Raw genomic sequence first — 24,045 nt, 5'->3', positions numbered from 1 at the left:
AGCTTTGAATAAAAAAAGCTTTAAAATATATAATAATTTACTATTTAGTAAACTTAACCGAAAATTAAGTGATCAATTGCACAACACATGGTTACCACGCAGACGCACGGATTAGACGCTATTCGCGGGTTGCGGAAGTAGGAAGTGGGAAAGCGGACACGGCGGACCTGTCAGCGCTTGCGCTCAACTAACAAAGGATCGCGCACTCAGCAGGTGATGTATCCAAACTTCACTGATTTTTAAGAAAATTTTAATCAAATATCAAATTGGTACTAAATTGTATTTCTATATAAGAATTAGAACCGATTACCGGGTACTCTGTATAATTTTATGAACACTGAATGGCTGAAAATTAAAACTACAAGCGCTATTTTAAAACTTTTTATTTTTTTTCACTACAACATATTTTTTTCACCTGATATAAGAAGACCATCACTGCTCACATTCGTCAATCATATTTCAAATTCAAGTAAAAAAGATTTATAAAATATTACAATACGAATACCCATTGAAGTACTCAAGTGACTAGGATTTCAAAATATTATCATTTATTTTCAGATATGAACCCGAAAAAATAAAATATGTTAGCATTTTCATACTGTTTCAAAGAGGCTATCACAAGCATGAAAATTTAAATGTGATTTTAAATGCAATACGTAATATTGAGCACTGCATTGCCGGTATAAACTAGGCACTTTGAGAAGAGCGACAAAGTAATACAAAGTTAGCGGAGTCAATGATCAGAGGAAAACAGCTTCTGTATCGATGGACATAGAGGTAATTGCAAATGTAAATTGAAAAATTTTGCCATTGTTTGATAAACGAGAAAGAGGTGACTCGCAAATTTATCCTGAATTTTTTTACACCTAGACCCGCTTGACAAAGAGAAATGATAAATTGCGAAAGGGGTCGTTCAGAAATTTCGATTATGGCAGAATACTGCTTATTTATCAAAAGATTAATGTTTTTAAATGCAAAATTCACATTTTTCACTGAAACATCGGATAGTATTTTAAGCTGCTGGATTGGGTAATTATTAAAAGAGCTGCTAGCATTTTATGAACACATATTTAAGTTATTTGTATAATTATTTTTAACTGGCCGTTAATCTTATGTTTATAAATGAATTTTATGAAATGAATTTTAAAATACTTCAAGTAAATGATTCAAAAGTTATGTTGGAGTTTGGATGTTTTCGTGTTCATTGGATGGCAATTTGCCCCCGTTAAATTTCCAGTTATTATTTTTTACCGGATTTATACTCATATTGTTTTGCCTTAACAAGTGCACTTTATTCAAGAAAGGTGGTATTTAATAACAATTAAAGGCTGAAATATGTATTGTGTACAGTGGAAGGCTCATTTGCACAGGATGCCGGCTAGATTATGGATACCACAACCAAACAGTAATGTGTAAGTACAATTGTGTTGCAGTCTGAAGGGCGCCGTAGCTTGTGAAATTACTGGGCAAATGAGACTTAATAAACTTATGTCTCCAGGTGACGCAATTGTAGTGCCGCTCAGAAATTTTGGGATTTTCAAGAATCCTGAGCGGCACTGCATTGTAATGGGCAGATCGTATAAACTGAATTGATGAACTTCCTGCTCGTTTCGTCACTATAAATATTTCTTTTAAATTACTGAATCCAACATATGTTCAGATAAAGTAGAGCTCGTGAGAAGAACACAAGAAGAATACAAGAAATTCAAATTCTTTTCAATCAATAAACTATTTTACACTTGCCGTAATATATAAAACAAGTTAAAAGCGTTTTCACTAGTGTCAAATATTTTATAAAAAATAATGAATAATAAATTTTAAAAATATAGATTATCGTATATAATATATTGGATGCATCAACGCTCACAGCTTAAATTCATTGTTTATGTAAGGATGCTTCGTTAACATGATGGTCGTGGTAGAAAGGAATTTAAATTATAACTACACAATTTAAAATTTTATGATGAAATTATCAAATGAATTATGTCGAGTAAATTGGACTCCAAGCTGAGTTGATTAAAGTTTGTTAGTTTATGTTATTGGTTTATTTAATAATAATAAGGCTATGAAATTTTATTGGATTAAATATAAAAAGACTTTTGCTTGATAGTTTTTGTCAAAACCTACATATTTAAAATGAGCAATTGAACTTCACATATCATTTTATACATTTTGTCGTACATTATCATTGCCTATTATAATAAAAGCGATGGATTTATACAAAACATTTGCTTTAAAGAAAATATCCGATTGTGAATGTCTGACCTCTCATTGTTATGACTTTTCTTTCATCAAGAAAACTGTGGAACTGTTATAAGTACGGTAAAGGCCTTTTACCTTTTTTCTTTTACTTACCCTAACGCAGATTGCCTGAAACATTACAGTTAAAGCATGGATTATATTTTAGATGGATTAATATTTAACCTAATTCCTTTTCTCACAAATGTAACATGTACCAATTTTTTTTTCATTCTTCAACCTTAAATTATATAAAACACACATAGAGTAAATTCAATATGTATCGTTTAAAACAGATGGACCTGTACGTTATAATTATGTTAAGGACATTTTGGAATTATTTCATTCAATAATGATGCCAATTGGTTTCCTTATATCGTACTTTACTTTGTTGGTTGGTTCACTTGACACTTTTTATTTTATTTTCCATTTCTCGTACATTCATTTGATTATTTTATAGCAAAATATTCTACTTACTTGCCCAATTAATTTGTGTAGGTAACTATTTTTATCTATCTAAAATTCCCTTAACAATAATCAAAATAGATTAACATTGCAGATTACATAAATTAATTATATAAAATTTGTGCGTTATTCATTAAATATAAATATATTATTAATATGGTGTTACTTTTTCATGGAAAGTAAAAATACTTTATTTAAAGATTTAAATAAGTTTTAAGATGTTTGGATTGTAGACAAATGAAACTATAACCGTAATTCGGTATTTCTAAAAAATCACAAACCGGTTAAGGGGACGTATTTTCGTCGACTTTGCTTTTTGAATTCGGATCGAAGATACACCTTGCAAAGTTTTGTTATGGCCTGGGTTGAAACCCTCATTAAATATTTTTGTGTGCAGGCTTACAAATGGTTACTTAAATATCAGAAAATGCAATACTCACAGTAATAACAGAATTTCAATAGTGCCTACGTAGGGGTGGTTAGAATTTTCTTTTCTAAATCTACAATTTCTTTGTTTGAAAATTTGAAAATTTCAATTAATTACTTTAATTAGTTTAAATTACTTTTTATGCTTACAATTAAGTAGCTCTACCTGTCTGTTGCGGCACATCACTAGTGCCTCGGGTGAGGCGCGAGAATGAAGCCGCCTGCCACCATTCTATTCGCCATAAATGGTCAATCGTCGCGCACGCATCATAATTAAGAAACCTATCGGCCGCGGCACTCAAGTCATATTTGTAAAAGTCATTTAATATACTATAGATTCAATACAGTTTTGAAGTATTTATTTATACATTCCCGAGAAGGAACACTGTCTGTTCATTAAATGTAGGCATTAAATGCAGCATCACTCTGTATATAAATATTTTTTAACAAAGTATTACTTTAAAATCATCATCATCAGCCGGAAGAAGTCCACTGCTGGACAAAGGCCTCCCCCAAAGACGACGATCGGTCCTGCGCTGCCCTAATCCAACGTATTCCGGCAATCTTGACCAGATCGTTGGTCCATCTTGTGTGGGGCCAACCAACACTGCCTCTTCCGGTACGTGGTCGTCATTCGAGGACTTTACTGTCCGTAGAACTATGTGCCCTGCCCACTGCCACTTCAGTTTGCAATAATTTGGACTTTGGTTCTCCTACGGATCTCCGCATTTCTGATGCGATCTCGCAGGGAAACTCCGAACTTTAAAATAATGAAATAAATATTAACAGTTAACTCAAACAGGTAAAGTCATATTTAGAACAATAATGTATTAACATTATCTTAATGTAATGCCACGGAAGTAAGCATTCATATAGAAATAGGACTGATAGAAACAATTAATCAACTCAAACAAAAGAAAATTGTACAACCCATATCACGGCTTAAGACAGGATATGCAAAATAAACTCATTCTGTACCATTTAATTACACCTGCCTATATAATGGCCGACCCTTTATATTAAATCCATGAGATTATATTGAAGAAGGTCGTCTTAAATAGCTTCGTAGGGGTATAGTATATCAAAATGCGTTACCCTTACGTTAATCATGTTCAAGAAGAAAATAGATTTCAACCATGGTAAGTAACAATTTAAAACAAAACAATATAACTTTATAAGGGATAGATATTAACATGTAAAACATTACTTACTTACGTAGTAAATATGAATTATCCTAGATTAAGGTTTGTCATTTCAAAGTAACATTAATTGCCTAAATATAACGATGACCTTACTTTCAGACAGAAACATATTTTGAAATTTCTTAAGCAATACACATAAATAGAAATCTAGAATTTATTTTGCATAGCAAAAAACTAATATCACAGCCCATCATAAATAAATGTTATATTAATAATTATGAACTTATCAATGATATGATAAAATTATCTATGAAGTTATAAAGAAAAATAAAAAAATACGGTAATACTTAATGTTTTTTACACCAACATCAATCATCGAATTTTCCATTAAATTTAATAAGCAAATGTAATAAAAGCATTTTATCAAACCTTTTAAGCCGTTCAAATAAATACATCTATATATCCATTGTAACCAACTAACTTTTCCTTTGTCACTATTTTTATAATAGTGTTGAATCATTGCTATACTATTAACGTTGCACGCACAGTAAAAGATTGATTATGGGCACTCATTTAATATAATTAAGCATACCTTATTTTCAGGGACATTACTAAGGCTCGGCTGGTAAAACTATTGCGTTAGACTTTAAAACTGGATCATTAGCTATGGTGGCATTGGTCGTGAGCACAAATAACTTCGTAATATCTTGTGTAAAGTGAAAGATTTCCCGTACTTTATAAATAATCGTATGGACCATGATGTTTTGTAGCTATGATTTCGTTCTACGTGCAAGGACATCGATTGTCCCATAATTTCTTGTCCTATAATTAAAACTTGCAGAACGTCTCCCATCACGTAAGACATGATCCAGATGTATCTTCTGCATTTTATTGGCTGCATTAGGTTCCCGGTTCTGCCTACTTGCAGAAGTACCATTACCAAAATTATTTGAGTACAGCTCGTGCATAGCATTATCCGGTAGCACTTAATTTCGGAAACTATAAACTTCTGTGTGTCTGTATGTATATATTTCTCAATATTAAATTTGGAATTCTATAACAAATATTAATGAATATAATTATTGGTTATATATTGAGTTGTGTGTGTTTTGTGCACGGTAATCTTCAAACACAATAGTTTCTTGACCAATGTTAAACGTATAAGACAATATGTAGAATGTAGCATATGATCGATACGATAGCCTAAGGATCTTAGATAATTTAAACTCCTCGATACAGTCTCTTGCTGTTAGACAACCGATGAAAACAGGTCAGAAATATTAGTTTAGTGTGCGTGACAAACTACGTCTTACACTCGCGTTTTCTATGACACTTTGTGATAGAAATTGCTCAAAATAGAGATGTTACTTACAAACTCAATTTAATTCGAAGTTTTCACAGTCTATTGAGACGTATGAATGATCTAAACCTAAGGTCCGAATAGAAATCGGTCTTCTTCCTTTTTATAATAAACATAATTGTCTAAGAATGTCAGGACTGCTGCCAGAACTTTATTTGGAAACAAATTTTTAACCGTGTAGTTAAATTACTTTTACTTTGATTTGAAGCTTTCTTTTTTATTTTATGATAATAAGGGACGAGACGAGCATGACGTTCAGCTGATGGTAATTGATATGCCATGCCCATTACAATGCAGTGACACTCAGGATTCTCAAAAATCTCAAAAATTCTGAGCGACACTACAATTGCGCTCGTCACCTTGAGACATAAGATGTTAAGCCTCATTTGCCCAGTAATTTCACTAGCTACGGCGCCCTTCAGACCGAAACACAGTAATGCTTACACATTACTGCTTCACGGCAGAAATAGGCGCCGTTGTGGTACCCATAATCTAGACGGCTTCCTGTGCAAAGGAGCCTCCACTGGTAAAATATTCTTACTAAACGGATGAGTTCAGCTTACCAGTTATGACTTATATTCCAATTATGTTATTTATCACGGGAAAATATAGACTACCTAATGTTTGCAGGTATCTTAATACATTCGAAGTTAAATATAGTTTATAGAAATCTTAATTAATTATTATACAATATTATAGTCTTGATAGGACCTTTTCAGGCAACCCACAATTATTTATATACACTTATAAAACATATTAAATTTGATATGAAATACTTTTCAATTATTTGATTTTTGAGAATTTCCCCTTCTATTATCATAGTGGCCAATGCTCTGAGTGTATTAATTTTATTTTTACATGAAATATCTGTACTTTAATTTTGTTCAATTATTAAATAGGTACATAAATTTTAGTATTGTTACCATATTATATCACATAGCAATATCCGGACGACCGAGCCTTGCTCGGATTTTATAAAGTGTACAAAACTTGAACAAAAAAAAAGAATTAATTGGACACCTGGATTCGAACCGGGGTCTTCTGCTTTCCGGATCACCCAGTGTACTATCTGAGCTATTACAGTCTTGTATATAGTGGCGAAATTAACCTTTGTATTCTAATGTTATCGTAGCTGTTTCTCATGAGAACACGGATAAAACTACATTTTTTTTAAATTGAAACCTAGCTAGATCGATGTATCGCCTCCAAAGTCCCCTGTATACTAGATTTTATGAAAATCGTTGAACCGTTTCCGTAATTCAGATATTGTATACAAGAATTGCTCCTTTAAAGATATAAGATAAGCAATATTACGGAATAATAAAATTATGAGTAATGTAATTTAACCTTCTGCAGTAGAAAAAAAGCTCAATAACTATATTATTGATCCAACAATTTTTATACATGATGGAGTACTCATAGGATGAATATTCGCGTCACTAGTTAGTTGACACCTGTCGTATCCTAGCTAACCTCATTCTATGTCGCACTCAATTTGGTTTTGTAAATACACTGTTTCCGTTTTATCCGGAACAATTTGGTAGATAGAGCGATTTTGTTCTCTATTAACTAGTTCAGTACGTAACTGTTTTTAAATTGGTTTTGCAAAATATGTTATAGTTTGATATTTATTATATTATTTATTTATTTTTTATTTATTTATTTATGATTCCTTACAGCTAACAAAATGAAAAGGGCATATTAAACATTATACAGAATAGATACGCCAATTAAAAGGAATACTATTAACAGTACAATAAGTATGTGACAAAGTAGTTTAAGACAAAAACGAAAAATACTAGAAAAACTTACAAGAAAAAATTAAATAGAAAGAAAAGAAGAAATCGTATCCATATTGAGTAAATGAAACGGTGAGTAGGTTGTGTGGTGTGAGTAGTGTGAGTGAATGTGAGTAGTGTGAGTGAATGTGAGTGGTGTGACTGAATGTGAGTGTTCGAATATAATGTTTAAATTATGATGTGAGACTAATAATTTATCCTGAATATACTGATGATTAACTCCTGCAATTTGAACAGTTTAATATCAGTTTTTTGAACCTCAGACGTGATAAGTTGAAAATGTTGACGGAAGAAAATTTCTTATTATATATGTCAGGAATTCGAAATAGAGGTGAATATTTAAGATACTTAGTAGAAGCAAAGGGAATGTTAAATAAATTAGTATGCCTAGTACGTAATGTTGGTACCTGGAATGATATTTTATTTAAGATATCTGGACAGTCAAATTATATATATAAAGAATAAATTCAATACTTACTTCTTGCTTATGAGACTTAATATATTAGCATAAGTTCAGCTATACAGATATATAATATATAAATATATATAAGTCGGTGCAAAGTCAAATGAAATCACAGGTACCTACACTCGCCACGTGTGACTTTGAGCGGGATAGCTTTGTCTAGAATCAAACAACCCAAGCGGGCAAGCACCAACTTAAACCCTATCAATGGGTAGCACATACAAATAATAGTATTTTGTACATATTAAAGGTATATAAGAGGTGCATTAAATTAAAGCTATATGAAGTTGTTTTATAATTTTAAGATTTAGAAGTCGTTTTTTTTATTATAATTAGAGAATTTTTAATAGATTATTTCATTTTTATTTCATTTAATTAATACCATTTATTAATAATAAATTTTAAATTTTAATTCAACTTTACCTCTATTATTACAAAGGTTCTTCCTCAACTGTAAAAAATAATAAATAACACACCATCACAAATTGGGTAGTCCCACATTGAGCATAAGCTGTAACTAAGGATTGTTTGAACCTACCAGGCTTCGAAGCTGGGACTCCTATCTTAGAAGTGAAGGTCGCTAGGGGTCAAAGTAAGGTTCGAGAGCTATATAGACATACTCAAATAAATTTGACAACACAATTTTGTTATGCGGGGCTCGAACCCACGACCTCTCGCGTTCCGTGCGATAGCTCTGCCAACTGAGCTAACCGTTCGAGTGACGTATCGTCATAAAATCTTGTATGCTTTATAAAATGCTCACAGCATCCCTTTATTTATTTACGGTGTGTATGGATGATGCAGCTACTGTACTCAATAACTTTTGTTTTGTATTAATTTCAATTTACTTTTTTGACGTACTCGTGTAAGGAATTGCCTATTTGACGCTTGAGTATGTTTCTTGCATCACTTTACATATTATATTGTAATTGAAATGATTTGTAAAACAGTGAAAATGTAAATCTGGATTTAAAAGACTGGTAATGAGTTTCTTGCTACTTCTTCTCATTAGCTCAACCCTTTACGAAGTAGCGGTAGATTCAATAAGACAAAAAATATTTTTTGAGTATGTGTATAAGTGTCATTTCCTTGACCTACATGAACTAAGTGATTTTGATTTGATTTGATTTGAACTCTCAGGTTGAGGCTTCAAATTTTATTTTTGTACTAGCTGATACCCCGCGCTTTCGTCCGAGTACACACAGGTCTGAGCACGTAGTAGTGACATTCCAATTATTTTTTTTTAATAGAAGAAATCTACTAACATATTCTGTTACGACACTTTTTGTTATTTACAAACGTTTGTTGTTAGTTATTGTGTTTTGCAAAGTCGTAGTAAATTATTTTATTATATCATTAAAACTTTTCGCAGCGCACGCAATGTTAAGAATATTTTTGGTATTTTTTATACCTTAGGTTACATTATTGGATGTTTGGCAAGGATCCCTAATATTTTTGATAAAACAAAAAAATAAAACATAGCCCATGTCACTCGGGGATAATGTAGCTTCCCAACAGTGAAAGAAATTTTCAAATCGTTTCATTAGTTTCGGGGTGTATTCAATGCAAACAAACAAACAATCAAATTTTTCTACTTTATAATATTAGTACAGATTTGTGTATTAATACTAGAAGTGAGGGTTATCACTTTAAATCACGTACAGATATATATTTCCTAATCTTTCTACATACGTCAGTTTCAACCTAAACTTTATAACCATTCATTATATCAATTCAAACGTTGACAGCATTTCCTGAAAATCCGACAAACGTTATGAATGTGAATGTGCCGACACACCTTTAAATTTATCATTCATTATTTTGCATCAACATTTCTAAAACAATAAAATTTGGCACCTCTCTCAAAGTATTTTGGATATTTATTTGCGAACATTTTTAAAACAATATAATGAACTTCTCACGTTATATGCCGTTTTATGTAATACGGGTACTTTGATAGTTTTCTTTAAATAGGTGGGACTAGATTGGTTAATAATTTAATGGTTGTCAGGTCGGAGAGGTAAATTAAATAAAAGGGTAAATTAGATCAAAAAACAGCGACTTGCATGACCCGTTCATGCGTGATGACGAAACGTCTACGTCAGGATAGCTCCTTACAATCGTAGTGGCGACATAGAACCCACATTGTTACTTACTCAAATCAATTTAAACATTTCAATGCCGATGTGGTGAGCAAGTAGTTGCTCTTGGGCACAGTATACATAAGTACTTGGGTGTCACAGGCTATCCTGCCTTAAGTTAGCAGGTCGTATCATTCATCATGCCAGCTTTAATGAAGTTATCCGCAGGGCATTTGCCGCTCTTAAAATACCAGCTGCCGCGGTGGCAAGCGTCCTGATGGAATGAACATGATGGTTCGTGCACGGGGAAGGGTGCTGGTGTGGGACGCGACTAGCGTCGACAATCTGGCTCCTTCTCATGTAAAAGTTATGTCAGTTGGTGCTGAGGCTATCGAAGACAGCAAACGTCGTAAATATGTTGGTCTCAGTGAGAGTCATACATTTTTGTGCAGAGTGTCAATTGGAGTCGAGACACCTGGCCCGTGGAGCCCAGAGGAGCGAAGAATGTACACAGTACTATCTACGCACCGCAATAAAGCTACGGCTACTGGAAACCCAAGCGCTGGCACCTATTTCGGTCAACAGATCAGCCTTGCTATCCAACGCGGTAATGCTACCAGTATTCTTGGTACGCTTCCACGTAACGATAGTTTTAATTTTATGTAGTCGTAGTATTGTAAATATAGTTATAAGATTTGTTTTGTTTGAATTTATTCATAGTATACAAATATATTTGTAAGATTTGTTTTGCTTGAATAAAGTTAAAACTTCGATTTAGGTTTTATCCTGGATTTCCTTCTTGATGATCCTGCTATACCGATCAAAGGAGAGTTATGAAGTACATCGAATACTTCAGTATAGTTCAAAATTGGCTGAGTGAAACCAATAAAACTATCAATTAAGGTATTAATATAGAAGACAGAAGTAGGTTAGGCTTATTACAGAGCTAAGTAACCAATACAGTCTATTTATTATGTACTATTCAGCGAATTCAGCACCTATAACAGAGTTGGTATAATACTTAGTAAGTTACTTGCCGAACTTACTTGCTACTTGTACATGTGAAGCGCTCTCTATTCAGATGTTACGTAAGTTTGTAATTTAGTTTGCTACGAGTGTGTTGACATCAGCTTAATAGAATATGATTAATTCTCTCACCTACTTATTTAAATCAAAACATTTAATTCTAAAGATATTATAAGATTCTAGCTGACCCAGCAAACTTTGTATTGCCAAAGTAATAATATAACTCAATTAATAAATTTCTTGGAGTATAAAAATAGTTGACGACCGATTTTCAGACCTACCAAATATATCGTACATAAAATTTATCGTACTACAATAATTATTATACTCGATTGCCATCTTGCAACCCCATTAAGGATCTGTGGATGATACAGAATAATATGAAAATCGCGATACAAAAATAGTTGTAGATCGTAGAAAGGGTGAACCCCTTCAGGGGTATGAAAAATAGATTTTGGCAGAATCTGAGACCTATCCGGTATGCACATAAAAATTCCATACAAATCGGTTTAGTCGTTTCGGAGGAGTTTGGTAACAAACACCGGGACATGAGAATTTTATATATTAGATTATTATTTAACAATATTTCCTTATATGTTGTGCAGTTTGTGTAAATGTTCAGTAGGTTACGTTATGTAGTTTTATCAGTTTATTTTTTTACGAAAAGTGACAAGACGGTCACCTGAAGGTTAGTAATACTTCCTTTCGCAGTGTCGCAGTGCCGATCAGAATTCTAGAAAATTCAAAAATTCAGCGGGACTAAGATCAGGCTCGTCATGTAGAGATAAATATTTCACGAAAATACTGCTTGAACACTACTACTGCATGCTAGCAGAAAAATTCATCAAACCATATTCAAATTACTACGGAGCTAATGGCATGCATGGCTGACTGATTACGACCTCACTCAAAGTCAAAGTCAAATAAACTTAATTCAAGCTTAAATTATCGTAATTGATAATTATCGTAGTTGAGCTCGCTAGAAGAACATATAATAAACTCAACGGCCACTTTTTTCAATAAATTAGAATTTCACAATGACTGTAAAATACATAGCAAATTAGTTTGTAAGGTGCTGCATCCAAAATATGGGTTTTGTTTAAATAGTCATAACATAGTCGTACCTATATTGGATGCATGAACCCCGTAGAGCTAACTCAACTAATTGTTTGTGGAGGGATGCTTCGTGAACATGATGGTCGTGATTACTGTCACAATTAGTAATTGCATTGCACCTGTCAATCAAAATAAGTAACAGTCACAACAGATTCGCTTGCCCACTCTATGTTGCTGTATCTCCGTTACAGATGTCCTTTTCTCTTGCATGCTATGTTCGTCTATGAGCTAGTTTATCGTAAGTCTGTGGTTGCAATACAATGCCTGTTTCTTCTTGTAACTTAAGCACATTGCATTACAAAACATCCGATATTGAGCATTATAAGGAAGTACTACACTTATTGTAAAAAATGTTTTCTTAAAAATATACTTACTTTATATGATCTCCGATTAAAAAGCAAAGTCTGTTTTATCTTACTTCTAAAATTAAGAGTTCAGAATCCATCTGGTTTTTAAAATACGCAATATTTAATTATACATTCAGGCAAATGATATTTCTAGAACCTTAGTTGCAACGGTTGAATATTTAGAAGAATTAATATGTCTCTAATTCTTTGTCATGCTATTTCTAATATTAAGTTTAAAAATTCGAGTGAATATTATGAATAGTATAAGTGGATAGAAAATCACTTGATATTTATCTATTCTATGATGCTAAATATATATCGTCAAAGTAATTTGTTTCGGAGGTTCTCAATTCGTCGGTATGTTTGTTACCTCAGATCTTTTGACTGGTGAACCGATTTTGATAATTCTTTTTTTATTTAAAAGCTGGTTGTATAAAAAGGCTAATTTTTTCAAATTTGGTTCAGATCTGACAATGGCACCCATGGGAAAACCATAAAAGTCTCAAATTTGCTGTATGTGCGAGAAAAATTTACGAATAACAAAATAATAAATCTTAACCAACCGATTTCGATGATTTTATTTTTATTATAAACAATATAATTCAAAGATAGTTTGGTGAGTTTCTGATTATGGGATGCATGAAAAAGTAACGGAACTTTTCAATTCTTAGAAGCAAATTAACGATACTCAGCCGAATCCCTTTTATGGTATCCGGATATTTGAGTCACCTATCGTCACGTTATTATGTCAAGTAATTGTCGTAGTCGAATATGGTCATCAGTGGAACTCCTTAACGACTTACAGTAAGGGTGCGATCTATGGCAAAATTTCTAACTGTGTGTCATCAAATTGCAATGTGCTTCATACGTTCATTGCTGCATTGCAAAATTTAGTTGATCTATAGATATTTAGACAAATTATTAGTTGGTGTACATCAGATTCACTATAATACAACCGACTTCAAAAATACTATTCCAAAACAATAGATATAATATACACTAATAAGTATAAAAATAATTGCGGATTCTGAGACAATCTAATTAATTTATCGAATTCTAGTTACGATTATTGTTATTTTTGGAGTCAGTGTCAGTCAAGGTAGGTTTGTAACTTCATACATAGTTGTAGGTGAGATGTGCTTGCGTCGCACGCGCGACTAGATGAGGCGAGAGCGGGACCGCGGCGGAAGGACACCGATTCCAAAAATAACAAAAATCGAAACTAGAATTCGAATAATTAATTAGTTTGTTATGAATACGCAATTATTTATATACTTAATAGTGTATATCATATCTATTATTTTGGAATAGTGTTTAAAGTCGATTGTCTTTTTGTTATTTTTTATATACGTTTAGGTATACTATGGCAGCAGTAAAAACGTCGAATAAACTGAGTTTAGAGTTAACCTCTATTTTGAGCAATGCACGCACACCAAAATATTAAAACTGGCCTGTTTTTATCGGTTGTCAATAGCAAGACCCTCTATCTAGACACAGATTGTCTAAGTTATACAGCGTGGCCGAGAAGTTGACATCCAAAGCTAAAATTTGAAAGCCTCATGGTGATGAATCTATAATATCCGAATCACCCTATGTATGTTCTCCGAGTTTGCGTAGTTATATGTATGCACTGCTGCAAGACACTACAAATACCTGTACTATACACTATAAAAACTACATTATAAAAACATGCATAATAATGCAAAGATTACCACAACTAAGATATTGCGTTCAAAAAAAAACGCAGGTCTGAAGCATGTGTATATACAGCGAGGTGACAAATTTTAATGTTTCAGAAGGGTTGAACCGGTAAAAAAGCGAGTGAAAAATGTAAGGGTTTGCCGGATCATTCATGATTCATAACGCTTGTTGGAACTTCAGGATTCGCTATTTACATGTGTAAATTCATAAAATGACTACGTGTGACACAAGGAATGTCAAAAAAACAAAATGGTGTTATTTATTATTAGTAGAGCTGTGATGTTCTTGTTTCTAAACGGATTTATTAGGGCTATCTTCAATTCATATAAACAATTCAGTTATCGTAGCTGGTAGATAGGAATTATCAAACAAATTTTATGGATAATTGAATGAATAAAATAATGGTGTATAAAATGTTGCTTATATATATAAATAAATTTAAAGAGATATATAATATATATATATTACTATACAGACAGTTATAAAGTAAAGTAGAAAGTTTTAGGAAAACTTTCTGGAAGGTGGAACGGCTAATATTATTGAGTATTTAGAGTTTTGAGTTTATTTTTCACTTGTTTTACGAGTTGGTGGCAAATTGAAAATTGTATATTTACCCCATTATTCATAATGGTCCGCTTACTTTAAACAGCCGCATAGGAGTGTTTTTTCTCATTCTGACTTAGGTCAATAGAAGAAGACAGAGTGAGAATTAGCAATTAACTAAAAGTTAGCAGACTATTATGAATAAGGGGGTATGTATTTCAGGCGAGAAAATCTTCGCTGTCATTCTGCTCTGCTTTCGATGTCATCGACAAGAAAATTATGATAGGCCATAATAATTATGCTTCACTTGACATCAAACGACTGGTCTCACTTGAGCTTCGAGTAGGTACATTTGTACACAATAGTGGCGACAGGGTAACGCCCACATGCCACTTCCACTTCTTTGCCATAGACTAACAGGTGCCCATCAGACGTGACTGATTTTGATTACTTTAATGTGTTATTGTGAGCTATTGTTAGGTAGTGGTTTATTATTCAAAATATAAAGAAGCCTATGCGAAGCGTGGCTGAATTAAACGACTTGTCAATTAATATCAGTTACAGTAACAATAGCTTACCCTTTTTCGCTTAACTCTTCTATCTTCCTGCATCTCTGTTGCACATTTTATTTGTATATTCGTTAGTATATTCTAAGTCTTTGTGATAGACTACGACTGACCGTTAACGATGAAGCCTCATCTCGAACCACTGGTTAAATGTGTCTAAACATGATCACGTCTCACCGATGACCTGCATGAGGGAGGGCCTTCAACGCGACGACTAAAGATAATATCATAAGTGTTGTAGGGCGTTAAATAGAAACTGATAAAAGTGACCTATCGGTAGATTTGGACAAACTTAGGCACCAGTATGTGCCTAGTGCATAAAATCCTCCATGAACATTTAGCTGTCAGGCCTTGTACCCGGTGAATATCTCATAATTTGACCGAGGCCCAATAACTCCGTCGTATTTATTGGTGCCGTGAAATGATTGGAAGACACGGAATGACTCAAATGCTGTGTTCGACATACTTAGGTTTGACGAAGGCTGGATTTACCATTTTTGTATTATTCCGAAACCAAAAGACACTAGGCGGGACTCGTAATTATTTAGATTTAAAAGACCGACATCTCAAGTCAATTTCCTAATATGCAATTATAGGGGTTGGGCAGGCTATCAATTGTAAAGTAGTGCCTGTATATGAAGCCACAACCTGAGAGTTGAACAAAGCATACAAGATTTTATGACGATACGTCACTCGAACTGTTAGCTCAGTTGGCAGAGCACTGGTACGTAACGCCAGAGGCACGGGTTACAGTATTTTATGACGATACGTCACACGAACTGTTAGCTCAGTTAGCAGAGCACTGGTACGTAACACCAGAGGCACGGGTTACAGTATTTTATGACGATAAGTCATTCGAACTGTTAGCTCAGTTGGCAGAGCACTGGTACGTAACGCCAGAGGCACGGGTTACAGTATTTTATGACGATACGTCACACTAACTGTTAGCTCAGTTAGCAGAGCACTGGTACGTAACACCAGAGGCACGGGTTACAGTATTTTATGACGATACGTCACACGAACTGTTAGCTCAGTTAGCAGAGCACTGGTACGTAACACCAGAGGCACGGGTTACAGTATTTTATGACGATAAGTCATTCGAACTGTTAGCTCAGTTGGCAGAGCACTGGTACGTAACGCCAGAGGCACGGGTTACAGTATTTTATGACGATACGTCACACGAACTGTTAGCTCAGTTAGCAGAGCACTGGTACGTAACACCAGAGGCACGGGTTACAGTATTTTATGACGATACGTCACACGAACTGTTAGCTCAGTTAGCAGAGCACTGGTACGTAACACCAGAGGCACGGGTTACAGTATTTTATGACGATAAGTCATTCGAACTGTTAGCTCAGTTGGCAGAGCACTGGTACGTAACGCCAGAGGCACGGGTTACAGTATTTTATGACGATAACTCACTCGAACTGTTAGCTCAGTTAGGAGAGCACTGGTACGTAACGCCAGAGGCACGGGTTACAGTATTTTATGACGATACGTCACACGAACTGTTAGCTCAGTTAGCAGAGCACTGGTACGTAACGCCAGAGGCACGGGTTACAGTATTTTATGACGATAAGTCAATTGAACTGTTAGCTCAGTTAAGAGAGCACTGGTACGTAACGCCAGAGGCACGGGTTACAGTATTTTATGACGATACGTCACTCAAACTGTTAGCTCAGTTGGCAGAGCACTGGTACGTAACGCCAGAGGCACGGGTTCCAGTATTTTATGACGATACGTCACTCGAACTGTTAGCTCAGTTGGCAGAGCACTGGTACGTAACGCTAGAGGCACGGGTTACAGTATTTCCATCGTAAATTTGGTTACAAATTAAATTTTTATAACTGAGGAGTTGCAAACTAAAGTCAAAAGAGATTGAAGCATGGGAAGAAAGAACATTGCCCTTTTCTACAAAAAGATAGCTCATTACGCGACAATTGTTTTAGAGCACCGAAAAGCAGTTACCGTCGAGTGAAATACTCAATTACTGTTTGCCACTTGTATTGGAAAAATTTTGGGAGATGACTTCGCAGTAGGAATCTTCTTCACCACGACTACGCCTCGTCACACCCCGCCAGGCAAAAAATTGATTATTTGGCGATGTTACACGTGGAATAACTGAGAAACCTTCCATACAGCCCTAACCTTGCACCTTGCGATTTTTATTTATTAAAAACTACAAGTAAAACTCTTATGGACGCCGAGGCAACCGAGGCCGCATCTCAAAAGTGCCTCAATAAAAAATAAAATAGAATTTCACTGATAAGCGGACATTATATTATTATTTATTTATTTCATAATTTTTTCTTTGAGACACTGTCTATAACCAAGCTTATATTATATGATAATATAAATGTCTTCCAGTTTCTTGTTTTATAAAAAAAACATATCTCCAAATCAGGTAGCCACAGCAAAAATATTGCTTCTTAAATTTCAAGCGCTATGAACGACCCAAACGTACAAAGAGATGAAAAATCTTTTGCGTTGAAAAGTCCGAGCAAGATAAATCTGTCCGAAACAATTCGTAGATAGATAATATTCGTCTGTTAAACAAAATAAAAGAGCAGATGTTCACAAGAAAAGGACAACAACGGACATTTATCATTAGGGGTAACAATACTTTTTATTTTCTTTCAAGTAAGCAAGAGATTAATGAAGGTGTTGCTTTACTTTTACAAATACGAGTAAACTACTGAGTATGAATGTGTATTTCGGACTCTGAGAAGGATTTTAGTTTTCTTAAGTTTTTATATTAATAATATATAATAAGATAGCTGATCCAGCAAACGTTGTATTGCCATATAAAGTAATAAAAAAAAATATTGAATATAATTAAAAAAAAAAATATTGAATTTACTATTATACAATTTGAAACGAATTGGATGGGTGAATTTGAGGATGATTTTGAATAATTATTTCTGGAAAATCGAACATATACAATACTAGCTGACCCCAGCAAACGATGTATTGCCATATAAAATAATTTAAAAAAAATTGGGGTATAAAAATACATGCAACCGATTCTCAGACCTACCAAATATATCGTACTACATTATTGTATTCGATTGCCATCTTGCAACCCTGTAGCGAATTTGTGGATGGAACAAAATAATATAAAAATTGCGATACGAAAATAGTTGTAGTTCGTAGAAGTGCGAAAATTTTGAGTTATATGTATTTTTCAATGCTGAATCATAATAAAATAAAAATTAATAAAATTTTCAAAAAAAAAAAAATTAGGGTATGAAAAGTAGACGTTGGCCGATTCTCAGACTTACCCGATATGCATACAAAATTTCATACAAATCGGTTCAGCCGTTTCAGAGGAGTTTGGTAAAAAACACCTTGACACGAGAAATGTGTATATTAAATTTGTTTATTTATTAAAAAGACTAACCAACTACATATACAATGAATACTATGACTTATTTATAATTCCTTATGTATCTACATCTACTTCATCATACATATTCATCTGCATCTAACTTATAGGTATGCACAGTGTTGCCTTTATTTATTAATTGTAAGAAAATTTATTGAATTAGGCGTTACTTTGCGGAAATCCATAATTATACAAATTATTTAAATATTTGTTTTTAAAAACAAATATTGGCGTAATTAACACTAAAGAAAACTTAAATAATTTGTATTAATTGTAAGCTTTGCAGTTGAGATTAATCCAAATTATAAAGGTTCAAAAAATATTTATTAAAATTTCCAAATATATTTAATTTTATATCTATTGCAATATGCACCTTACTATTGAATTTACTATTATATAATTTGAAACAAGTTGGATGCGTGAATTCGAGCTATAATTATTTCTGGAAAGTAAAACATATACAAATTATGAGAGACTACCTAAGACGACCAAAGATTTTATAGTGATTGTACATATATAATTAATGTAAATGGAAATGATCCTGATGATTTTAATGTTATTTACTACAAATTCAGTACTTTACACCTTAGTACTCGTACATTTCAGAACCTTTGTAAAAATTAAGTGAACCTGACCGTAAACTGTCATGGAAGATAATTCGTTATCGAATATGATTAATAATTATGTTTTCAATTGATATTTTTAATTTAATAAGGGAAAATTAAAAAAAAGTTTAGTGAAATGTTTTCAAGCATAGATTTATAATAATAAATCTGATTGAGACATGCTGTACATACTAAAGCTGTTATTTTTTTATATAACAAGACAAAATGGGCCAGTGATGAAAAAAGCCACCCACCCATGGGCTTCCGCAATATCAGAGATCGAGAGATGCATTGGTAGGCTCTTAGCTTGCAGGTCCCTGAGTGGTATCGTTTCGGGAACACCGCTGCAGATGACTAGTGGGATTTCGAGAAGTGGCAAAGTTTCTAGTAAAACACGTCGTTGTGGAATGCCAGACGTTACTTTCTATTTGACGTAAGTAGAGTATTTTGGCTGCTGGTATTAAATAACCTGAGCGGAACACCTCCGTGATTTGAGCGGTAGGAGACAAAAGGAGACCCCATATACACACCGTCATAGAACCAAGACAATCAGTGTCCTTGGTTTGAGTCAAGTCCATTTATTTTCTGGTGCGGGAATAATTTAAACTAACTAAAATATTACTTTAATTCGCTTAAGATTTACAGACATTATAATACGGTAGATTTGTCGATATTAGAGTAAATTATTATTGACCCAGATATCCGACTAATTTAGTTCAAGTTCTTACTTATCTCTTATCGTTCATATTGTAGGAAACAAAACAGTGTTAAGAATAAGTATATTATGTTTTGCATTCATTAATTTGTTAATAAAATCGTAAGAATATGACAGTAAAATAAGAATTGTTTAATGAATAACAGTTTTTGAATGAGTATATAATATATATTTTTAGGTTTCCGTATATTAAACGATATACTCAAGGCTTACAATCTCTTGAAGCTGTGAATTAAAAAACTTCTAAGTTAAGACAAAATATTTACGATACTCTTATAGGCCTCTTATGCCGCAAAAATACCTATTTCGACACTCTCTAAGGAGTCAAAATGTATAGGGTATTTTTTCGTTGACCTAGAACTATTAAATTTGGCAGGTCATACTGTCTTATACTACAAGTATAGGGTGAATAATGTCTGAAAAGTAATAGATTCGTAATATAAAAAAAATGTCGATATGCAAGGAATGGCGGTACAAATTTTGAATTGAGTTAACCGTGTCATGCCGGGGTATTGTAAAGAAGGCACAGATTTTAATTATTTATATGATGAATTAAAGTTTTTGATTTATGAAGAAGTATGATTAAATACCTTTTCCATTTGCAAGTATAGGTAAGTATATATCTAATTATATGAACGGAACCTTCAGTGGGCAAGTCCGAATCGCACTTGTAGAGTTGTTATTTGTGCATTGTAAAGCTACGTGTAAGACATAATATATAGTACAAAAAGCCTTTTTGCACTAATAGTTTTTTAATTTGGTTGACACAAATCGTCCATTTCGTAAAATATATTTCGACTCACTCGAGCTACAGATTGAAGTTTGCTTATTAAAATCATGTGGTGAATATTATTTAACACTAAAACCAAATATAAGTTATATTGATTATTAAATTAAAAATAATTACGGCATAAGCCGTAAGTATACGAACAATTTATTATGTAAAGAATGTAAACTACGAACTTTGATTATGTTTTTATCAAAACGTATATCAATCGGTCAAAAAGTTCAGTTTATAATATGATTGTTGCCTAAACAAGTCAACATAATGTTGTATTTGACTTTATTTTGTGCATCTCTAGTTATTGTGAGAGCTAAAATAAATATTGATATAATAACCGATAAAACGAGTGAAGTAACAGCACAATTTAGTGGCTACGATATAAGTGTGATTAGTGACTCGGATATTAATTTATTTAATCTTAACAGAAAACAGTTAAAAGTAGCAGTTAAAAAACATTTTAAAGCCACTCCCCAAAATGTTTATCTTAAAAGTCCGACGCCTTGGAACGATCTGTATAAATCAAACAATTGGGAGCAAGTCTCAAGAATATTGTCAATTAAATCTATAACAGTAAAGGAAGACAAACAGAAACCTACAATAGTTCTGTCTCAAGATTTTGAAAATTTCTCCAATTCCACAGTAAAAGTTAATACTGCTTTGAGTCAATCAGTTGAAAATACCATAACAACATCCTGGATAACGAACAAAGAATGGACTGTGTCTCAAGAAATAAGTTACGATATTAACATAATATTCGCCAAATTTGCTGGTAGTACGGGATTCTCATGGACGACTACTTGGGGTAAAAGCGAAGAAAAATCAGAAACTACCACAATTGGAGCTACTAGTGCAGTTGAAACTGAATTGAAACCGGGTCAATCAGTGTCTGCAGTTTTGTCTGCTAATAGAAGATCAATAAGAATGGAGATAACCTATCTTGCAACTCTGAGGGGAAATGTTGCCGTTCATTTTAATAAACCGTTGAATGGACACCACTTTTATGGACCTTCTATTATAAGTGTAATGAAAAATGGAGAAATGGAGACGGAAATAACTATTGTAGAAAATATTAACATTGGAATTTTTGTTGATCATTCTTTGAAAGTATATGACAAGATAACTGGACAACCATTGTGATTGTGACAACCATAGTGATGTATTTTAAAGTTTGATGTTAGTCTTCAATAAATATTTAATTAGTAGCGTTTAGCCTCGACTTTATCATTATTCGTCAAATATTTATAAATTATTTCTTACCATGTGCCTAAATACAAAGTTTCATGGTTTTATATTCGTTAATGACGATTTTCCATACAAACTCCTATCCCCTATTTCAACCCCTGCATTATTTTTTGCAATAAAAGGTAGCCTCTGTACTTTTTCAAGCTATAGCCTTCCGTAATCGGCAAGTGCCCCAGGGCACTAGGGCATAAACACCAAAATCGATAGTGCCGTACGGCACACTATTCCCTCACCAAGTTCTGACCCTAATTGTATTTATAAGATGGTTTAGTTTGCATGGTCTTATAGATTGTTTCAATGGCTTTCAGATACATACACCTAAATCATCCTAACTATAAGCAATCTATTAATTTACGTAAAATAATACGCACTGACAGAACGCTTCGCGCGCGTCAAAAGTACGCCGATTTGAGGCTTACTGCGGCGCACTTGCCGATTTCGAAAATTTAAAAATTACTTCAATAAAAGTGAGTTATCGTATTTAAATAGGTTTTGAAGTTAAACTTCCTTACGCACGCTTGACTTGGGGAGTAAGCTGATTAATAATGACTAGAGCGTTAAAAAAAGTGTTATCGGGTGAGCCAAAAGAATTCACTATTCAAATTCAAATGAAACATCCAATAGATGGTGGAGATTTTATATTTGCAAATAGGTATTGGTGTTATAATAGCAATCGTAAGAAAACTTAATTACAATATAACAGTCTAGTTTTGATAAATAATAAAGGTATTGGAGGATGTTATAAAATTTTGTCTTGTTGTGTTAGTTACACTGTTTCGATATTATATTTTTACCCGAATTCAAAAAAGGAGGAGGTTCTCGATTCGTCGGAAAGTTTTTTTTTGTTTGTTACCTCAAAACTTTCGACTGGGTGAACCGATTTTGATAATTCTTTTTATTTGAAATCTGGTGCTTCCCGTGTGGTCCCATTGTAATTTGGTCCAGATCTGACAATGGCATCTATGAGAAAACCATAAAAGTCTTAAATTTGCTATACGTACGTATAGCAAAGTGGATGATAAATTAACAAATAACTCAATATCGCGCCAACCGATTTCGATGATTATTTTTTTATTGGAAAGGATATACGTCAATGATAGTTTGGTGAGAATTTGGTTAAGTTCCGATTACGGAATCCATGACAAAGTAACGGAACTTTTCAATTCTTAGGAGCAAATTAATGATACTCGACCGAATCTTTTTTATGCTATCTGGATATTTAAGTCATCTACCATAACATAGTTATGGTCAAGTAATTGTCGTAGTCGAATATGATGATCAATGGGACTCCTTAACGACTTACAGTAAGAGTGTGATCTGTGGCAGAATTACTGACTAACTAACTGTCTTTAATCAAATTGCAAAGCGCTTACGTTCATTGCTGCATTGAAAAAATTTGTATATCTACACATGTTTAGATAAATTGTTAGTTAGTGTACATCGACTTTACTAAAAATAAAAAATATTAAAATAACAATAATCGTAACAAGAATTAGATTAATTAGATTGTATAAAAATACGCAATTATTTTTATACTTTTTAGTGCATATTATATCTATTGTTTTGGAATAGTGTTTTTGAAGTCGGTTGTTTTTTTGTTAAAATATTTTTAGTGACAACCTAAATACACTATAAATAAACTTCAATTATTTAAATTTTGGCGGATTACATACATACAGCTCAATGACAGTCACACAGACGGATAGAAGGCAGATACTACTTATATAGATCCGGTTGTTTCAAATAAAACAAATCTTAAAAGGATATAAACTCTTTATTTTCATTTAGAAGTTGGCTGTGATAACAATTTTATATCAATAAAATACGATTTGTTTTAAATTTTTAATACGCGTTCAAACTGTTATGTGTCTTTTGCACTCAATGTGAACTGAAATAATGTAACCATTTTTATTTATTTATAGTAACCCTGTCATAGAACCTACCTATTCTAATGTTTGAAGTAAGTTATTTTTTTAATGTTTGTATTATTCTAATGCAATATATTCATTATCAGTATCATCAAATAAAAAGAATATGAGAT

At 33.1% G+C, this 24,045-nt stretch overlaps 1 protein-coding gene across 1 annotated transcript; it reads left to right on the top strand.

Moving 5' to 3' along the window:
- Positions 1–21,022: 21,022 nt before the first annotated feature.
- Positions 21,023–21,971, top strand: LOC126971099 (spherulin-2A-like). Its single transcript, XM_050817283.1, has one exon. It carries the CDS (start codon positions 21,027–21,029, stop codon positions 21,897–21,899), a length of 873 nt encoding a protein of 290 aa, XP_050673240.1. The 5' UTR covers positions 21,023–21,026; the 3' UTR covers positions 21,900–21,971.
- The last annotated feature ends 2,074 nt before the right edge of the window (positions 21,972–24,045 follow it).

Source organism: Leptidea sinapis, chromosome 1 (assembly GCF_905404315.1).
Source record: "Leptidea sinapis chromosome 1, ilLepSina1.1, whole genome shotgun sequence".
NCBI lineage: Eukaryota > Metazoa > Arthropoda > Insecta > Lepidoptera > Pieridae > Leptidea > Leptidea sinapis.
This window is presented reverse-complemented; position numbering and strand designations above follow the sequence as displayed.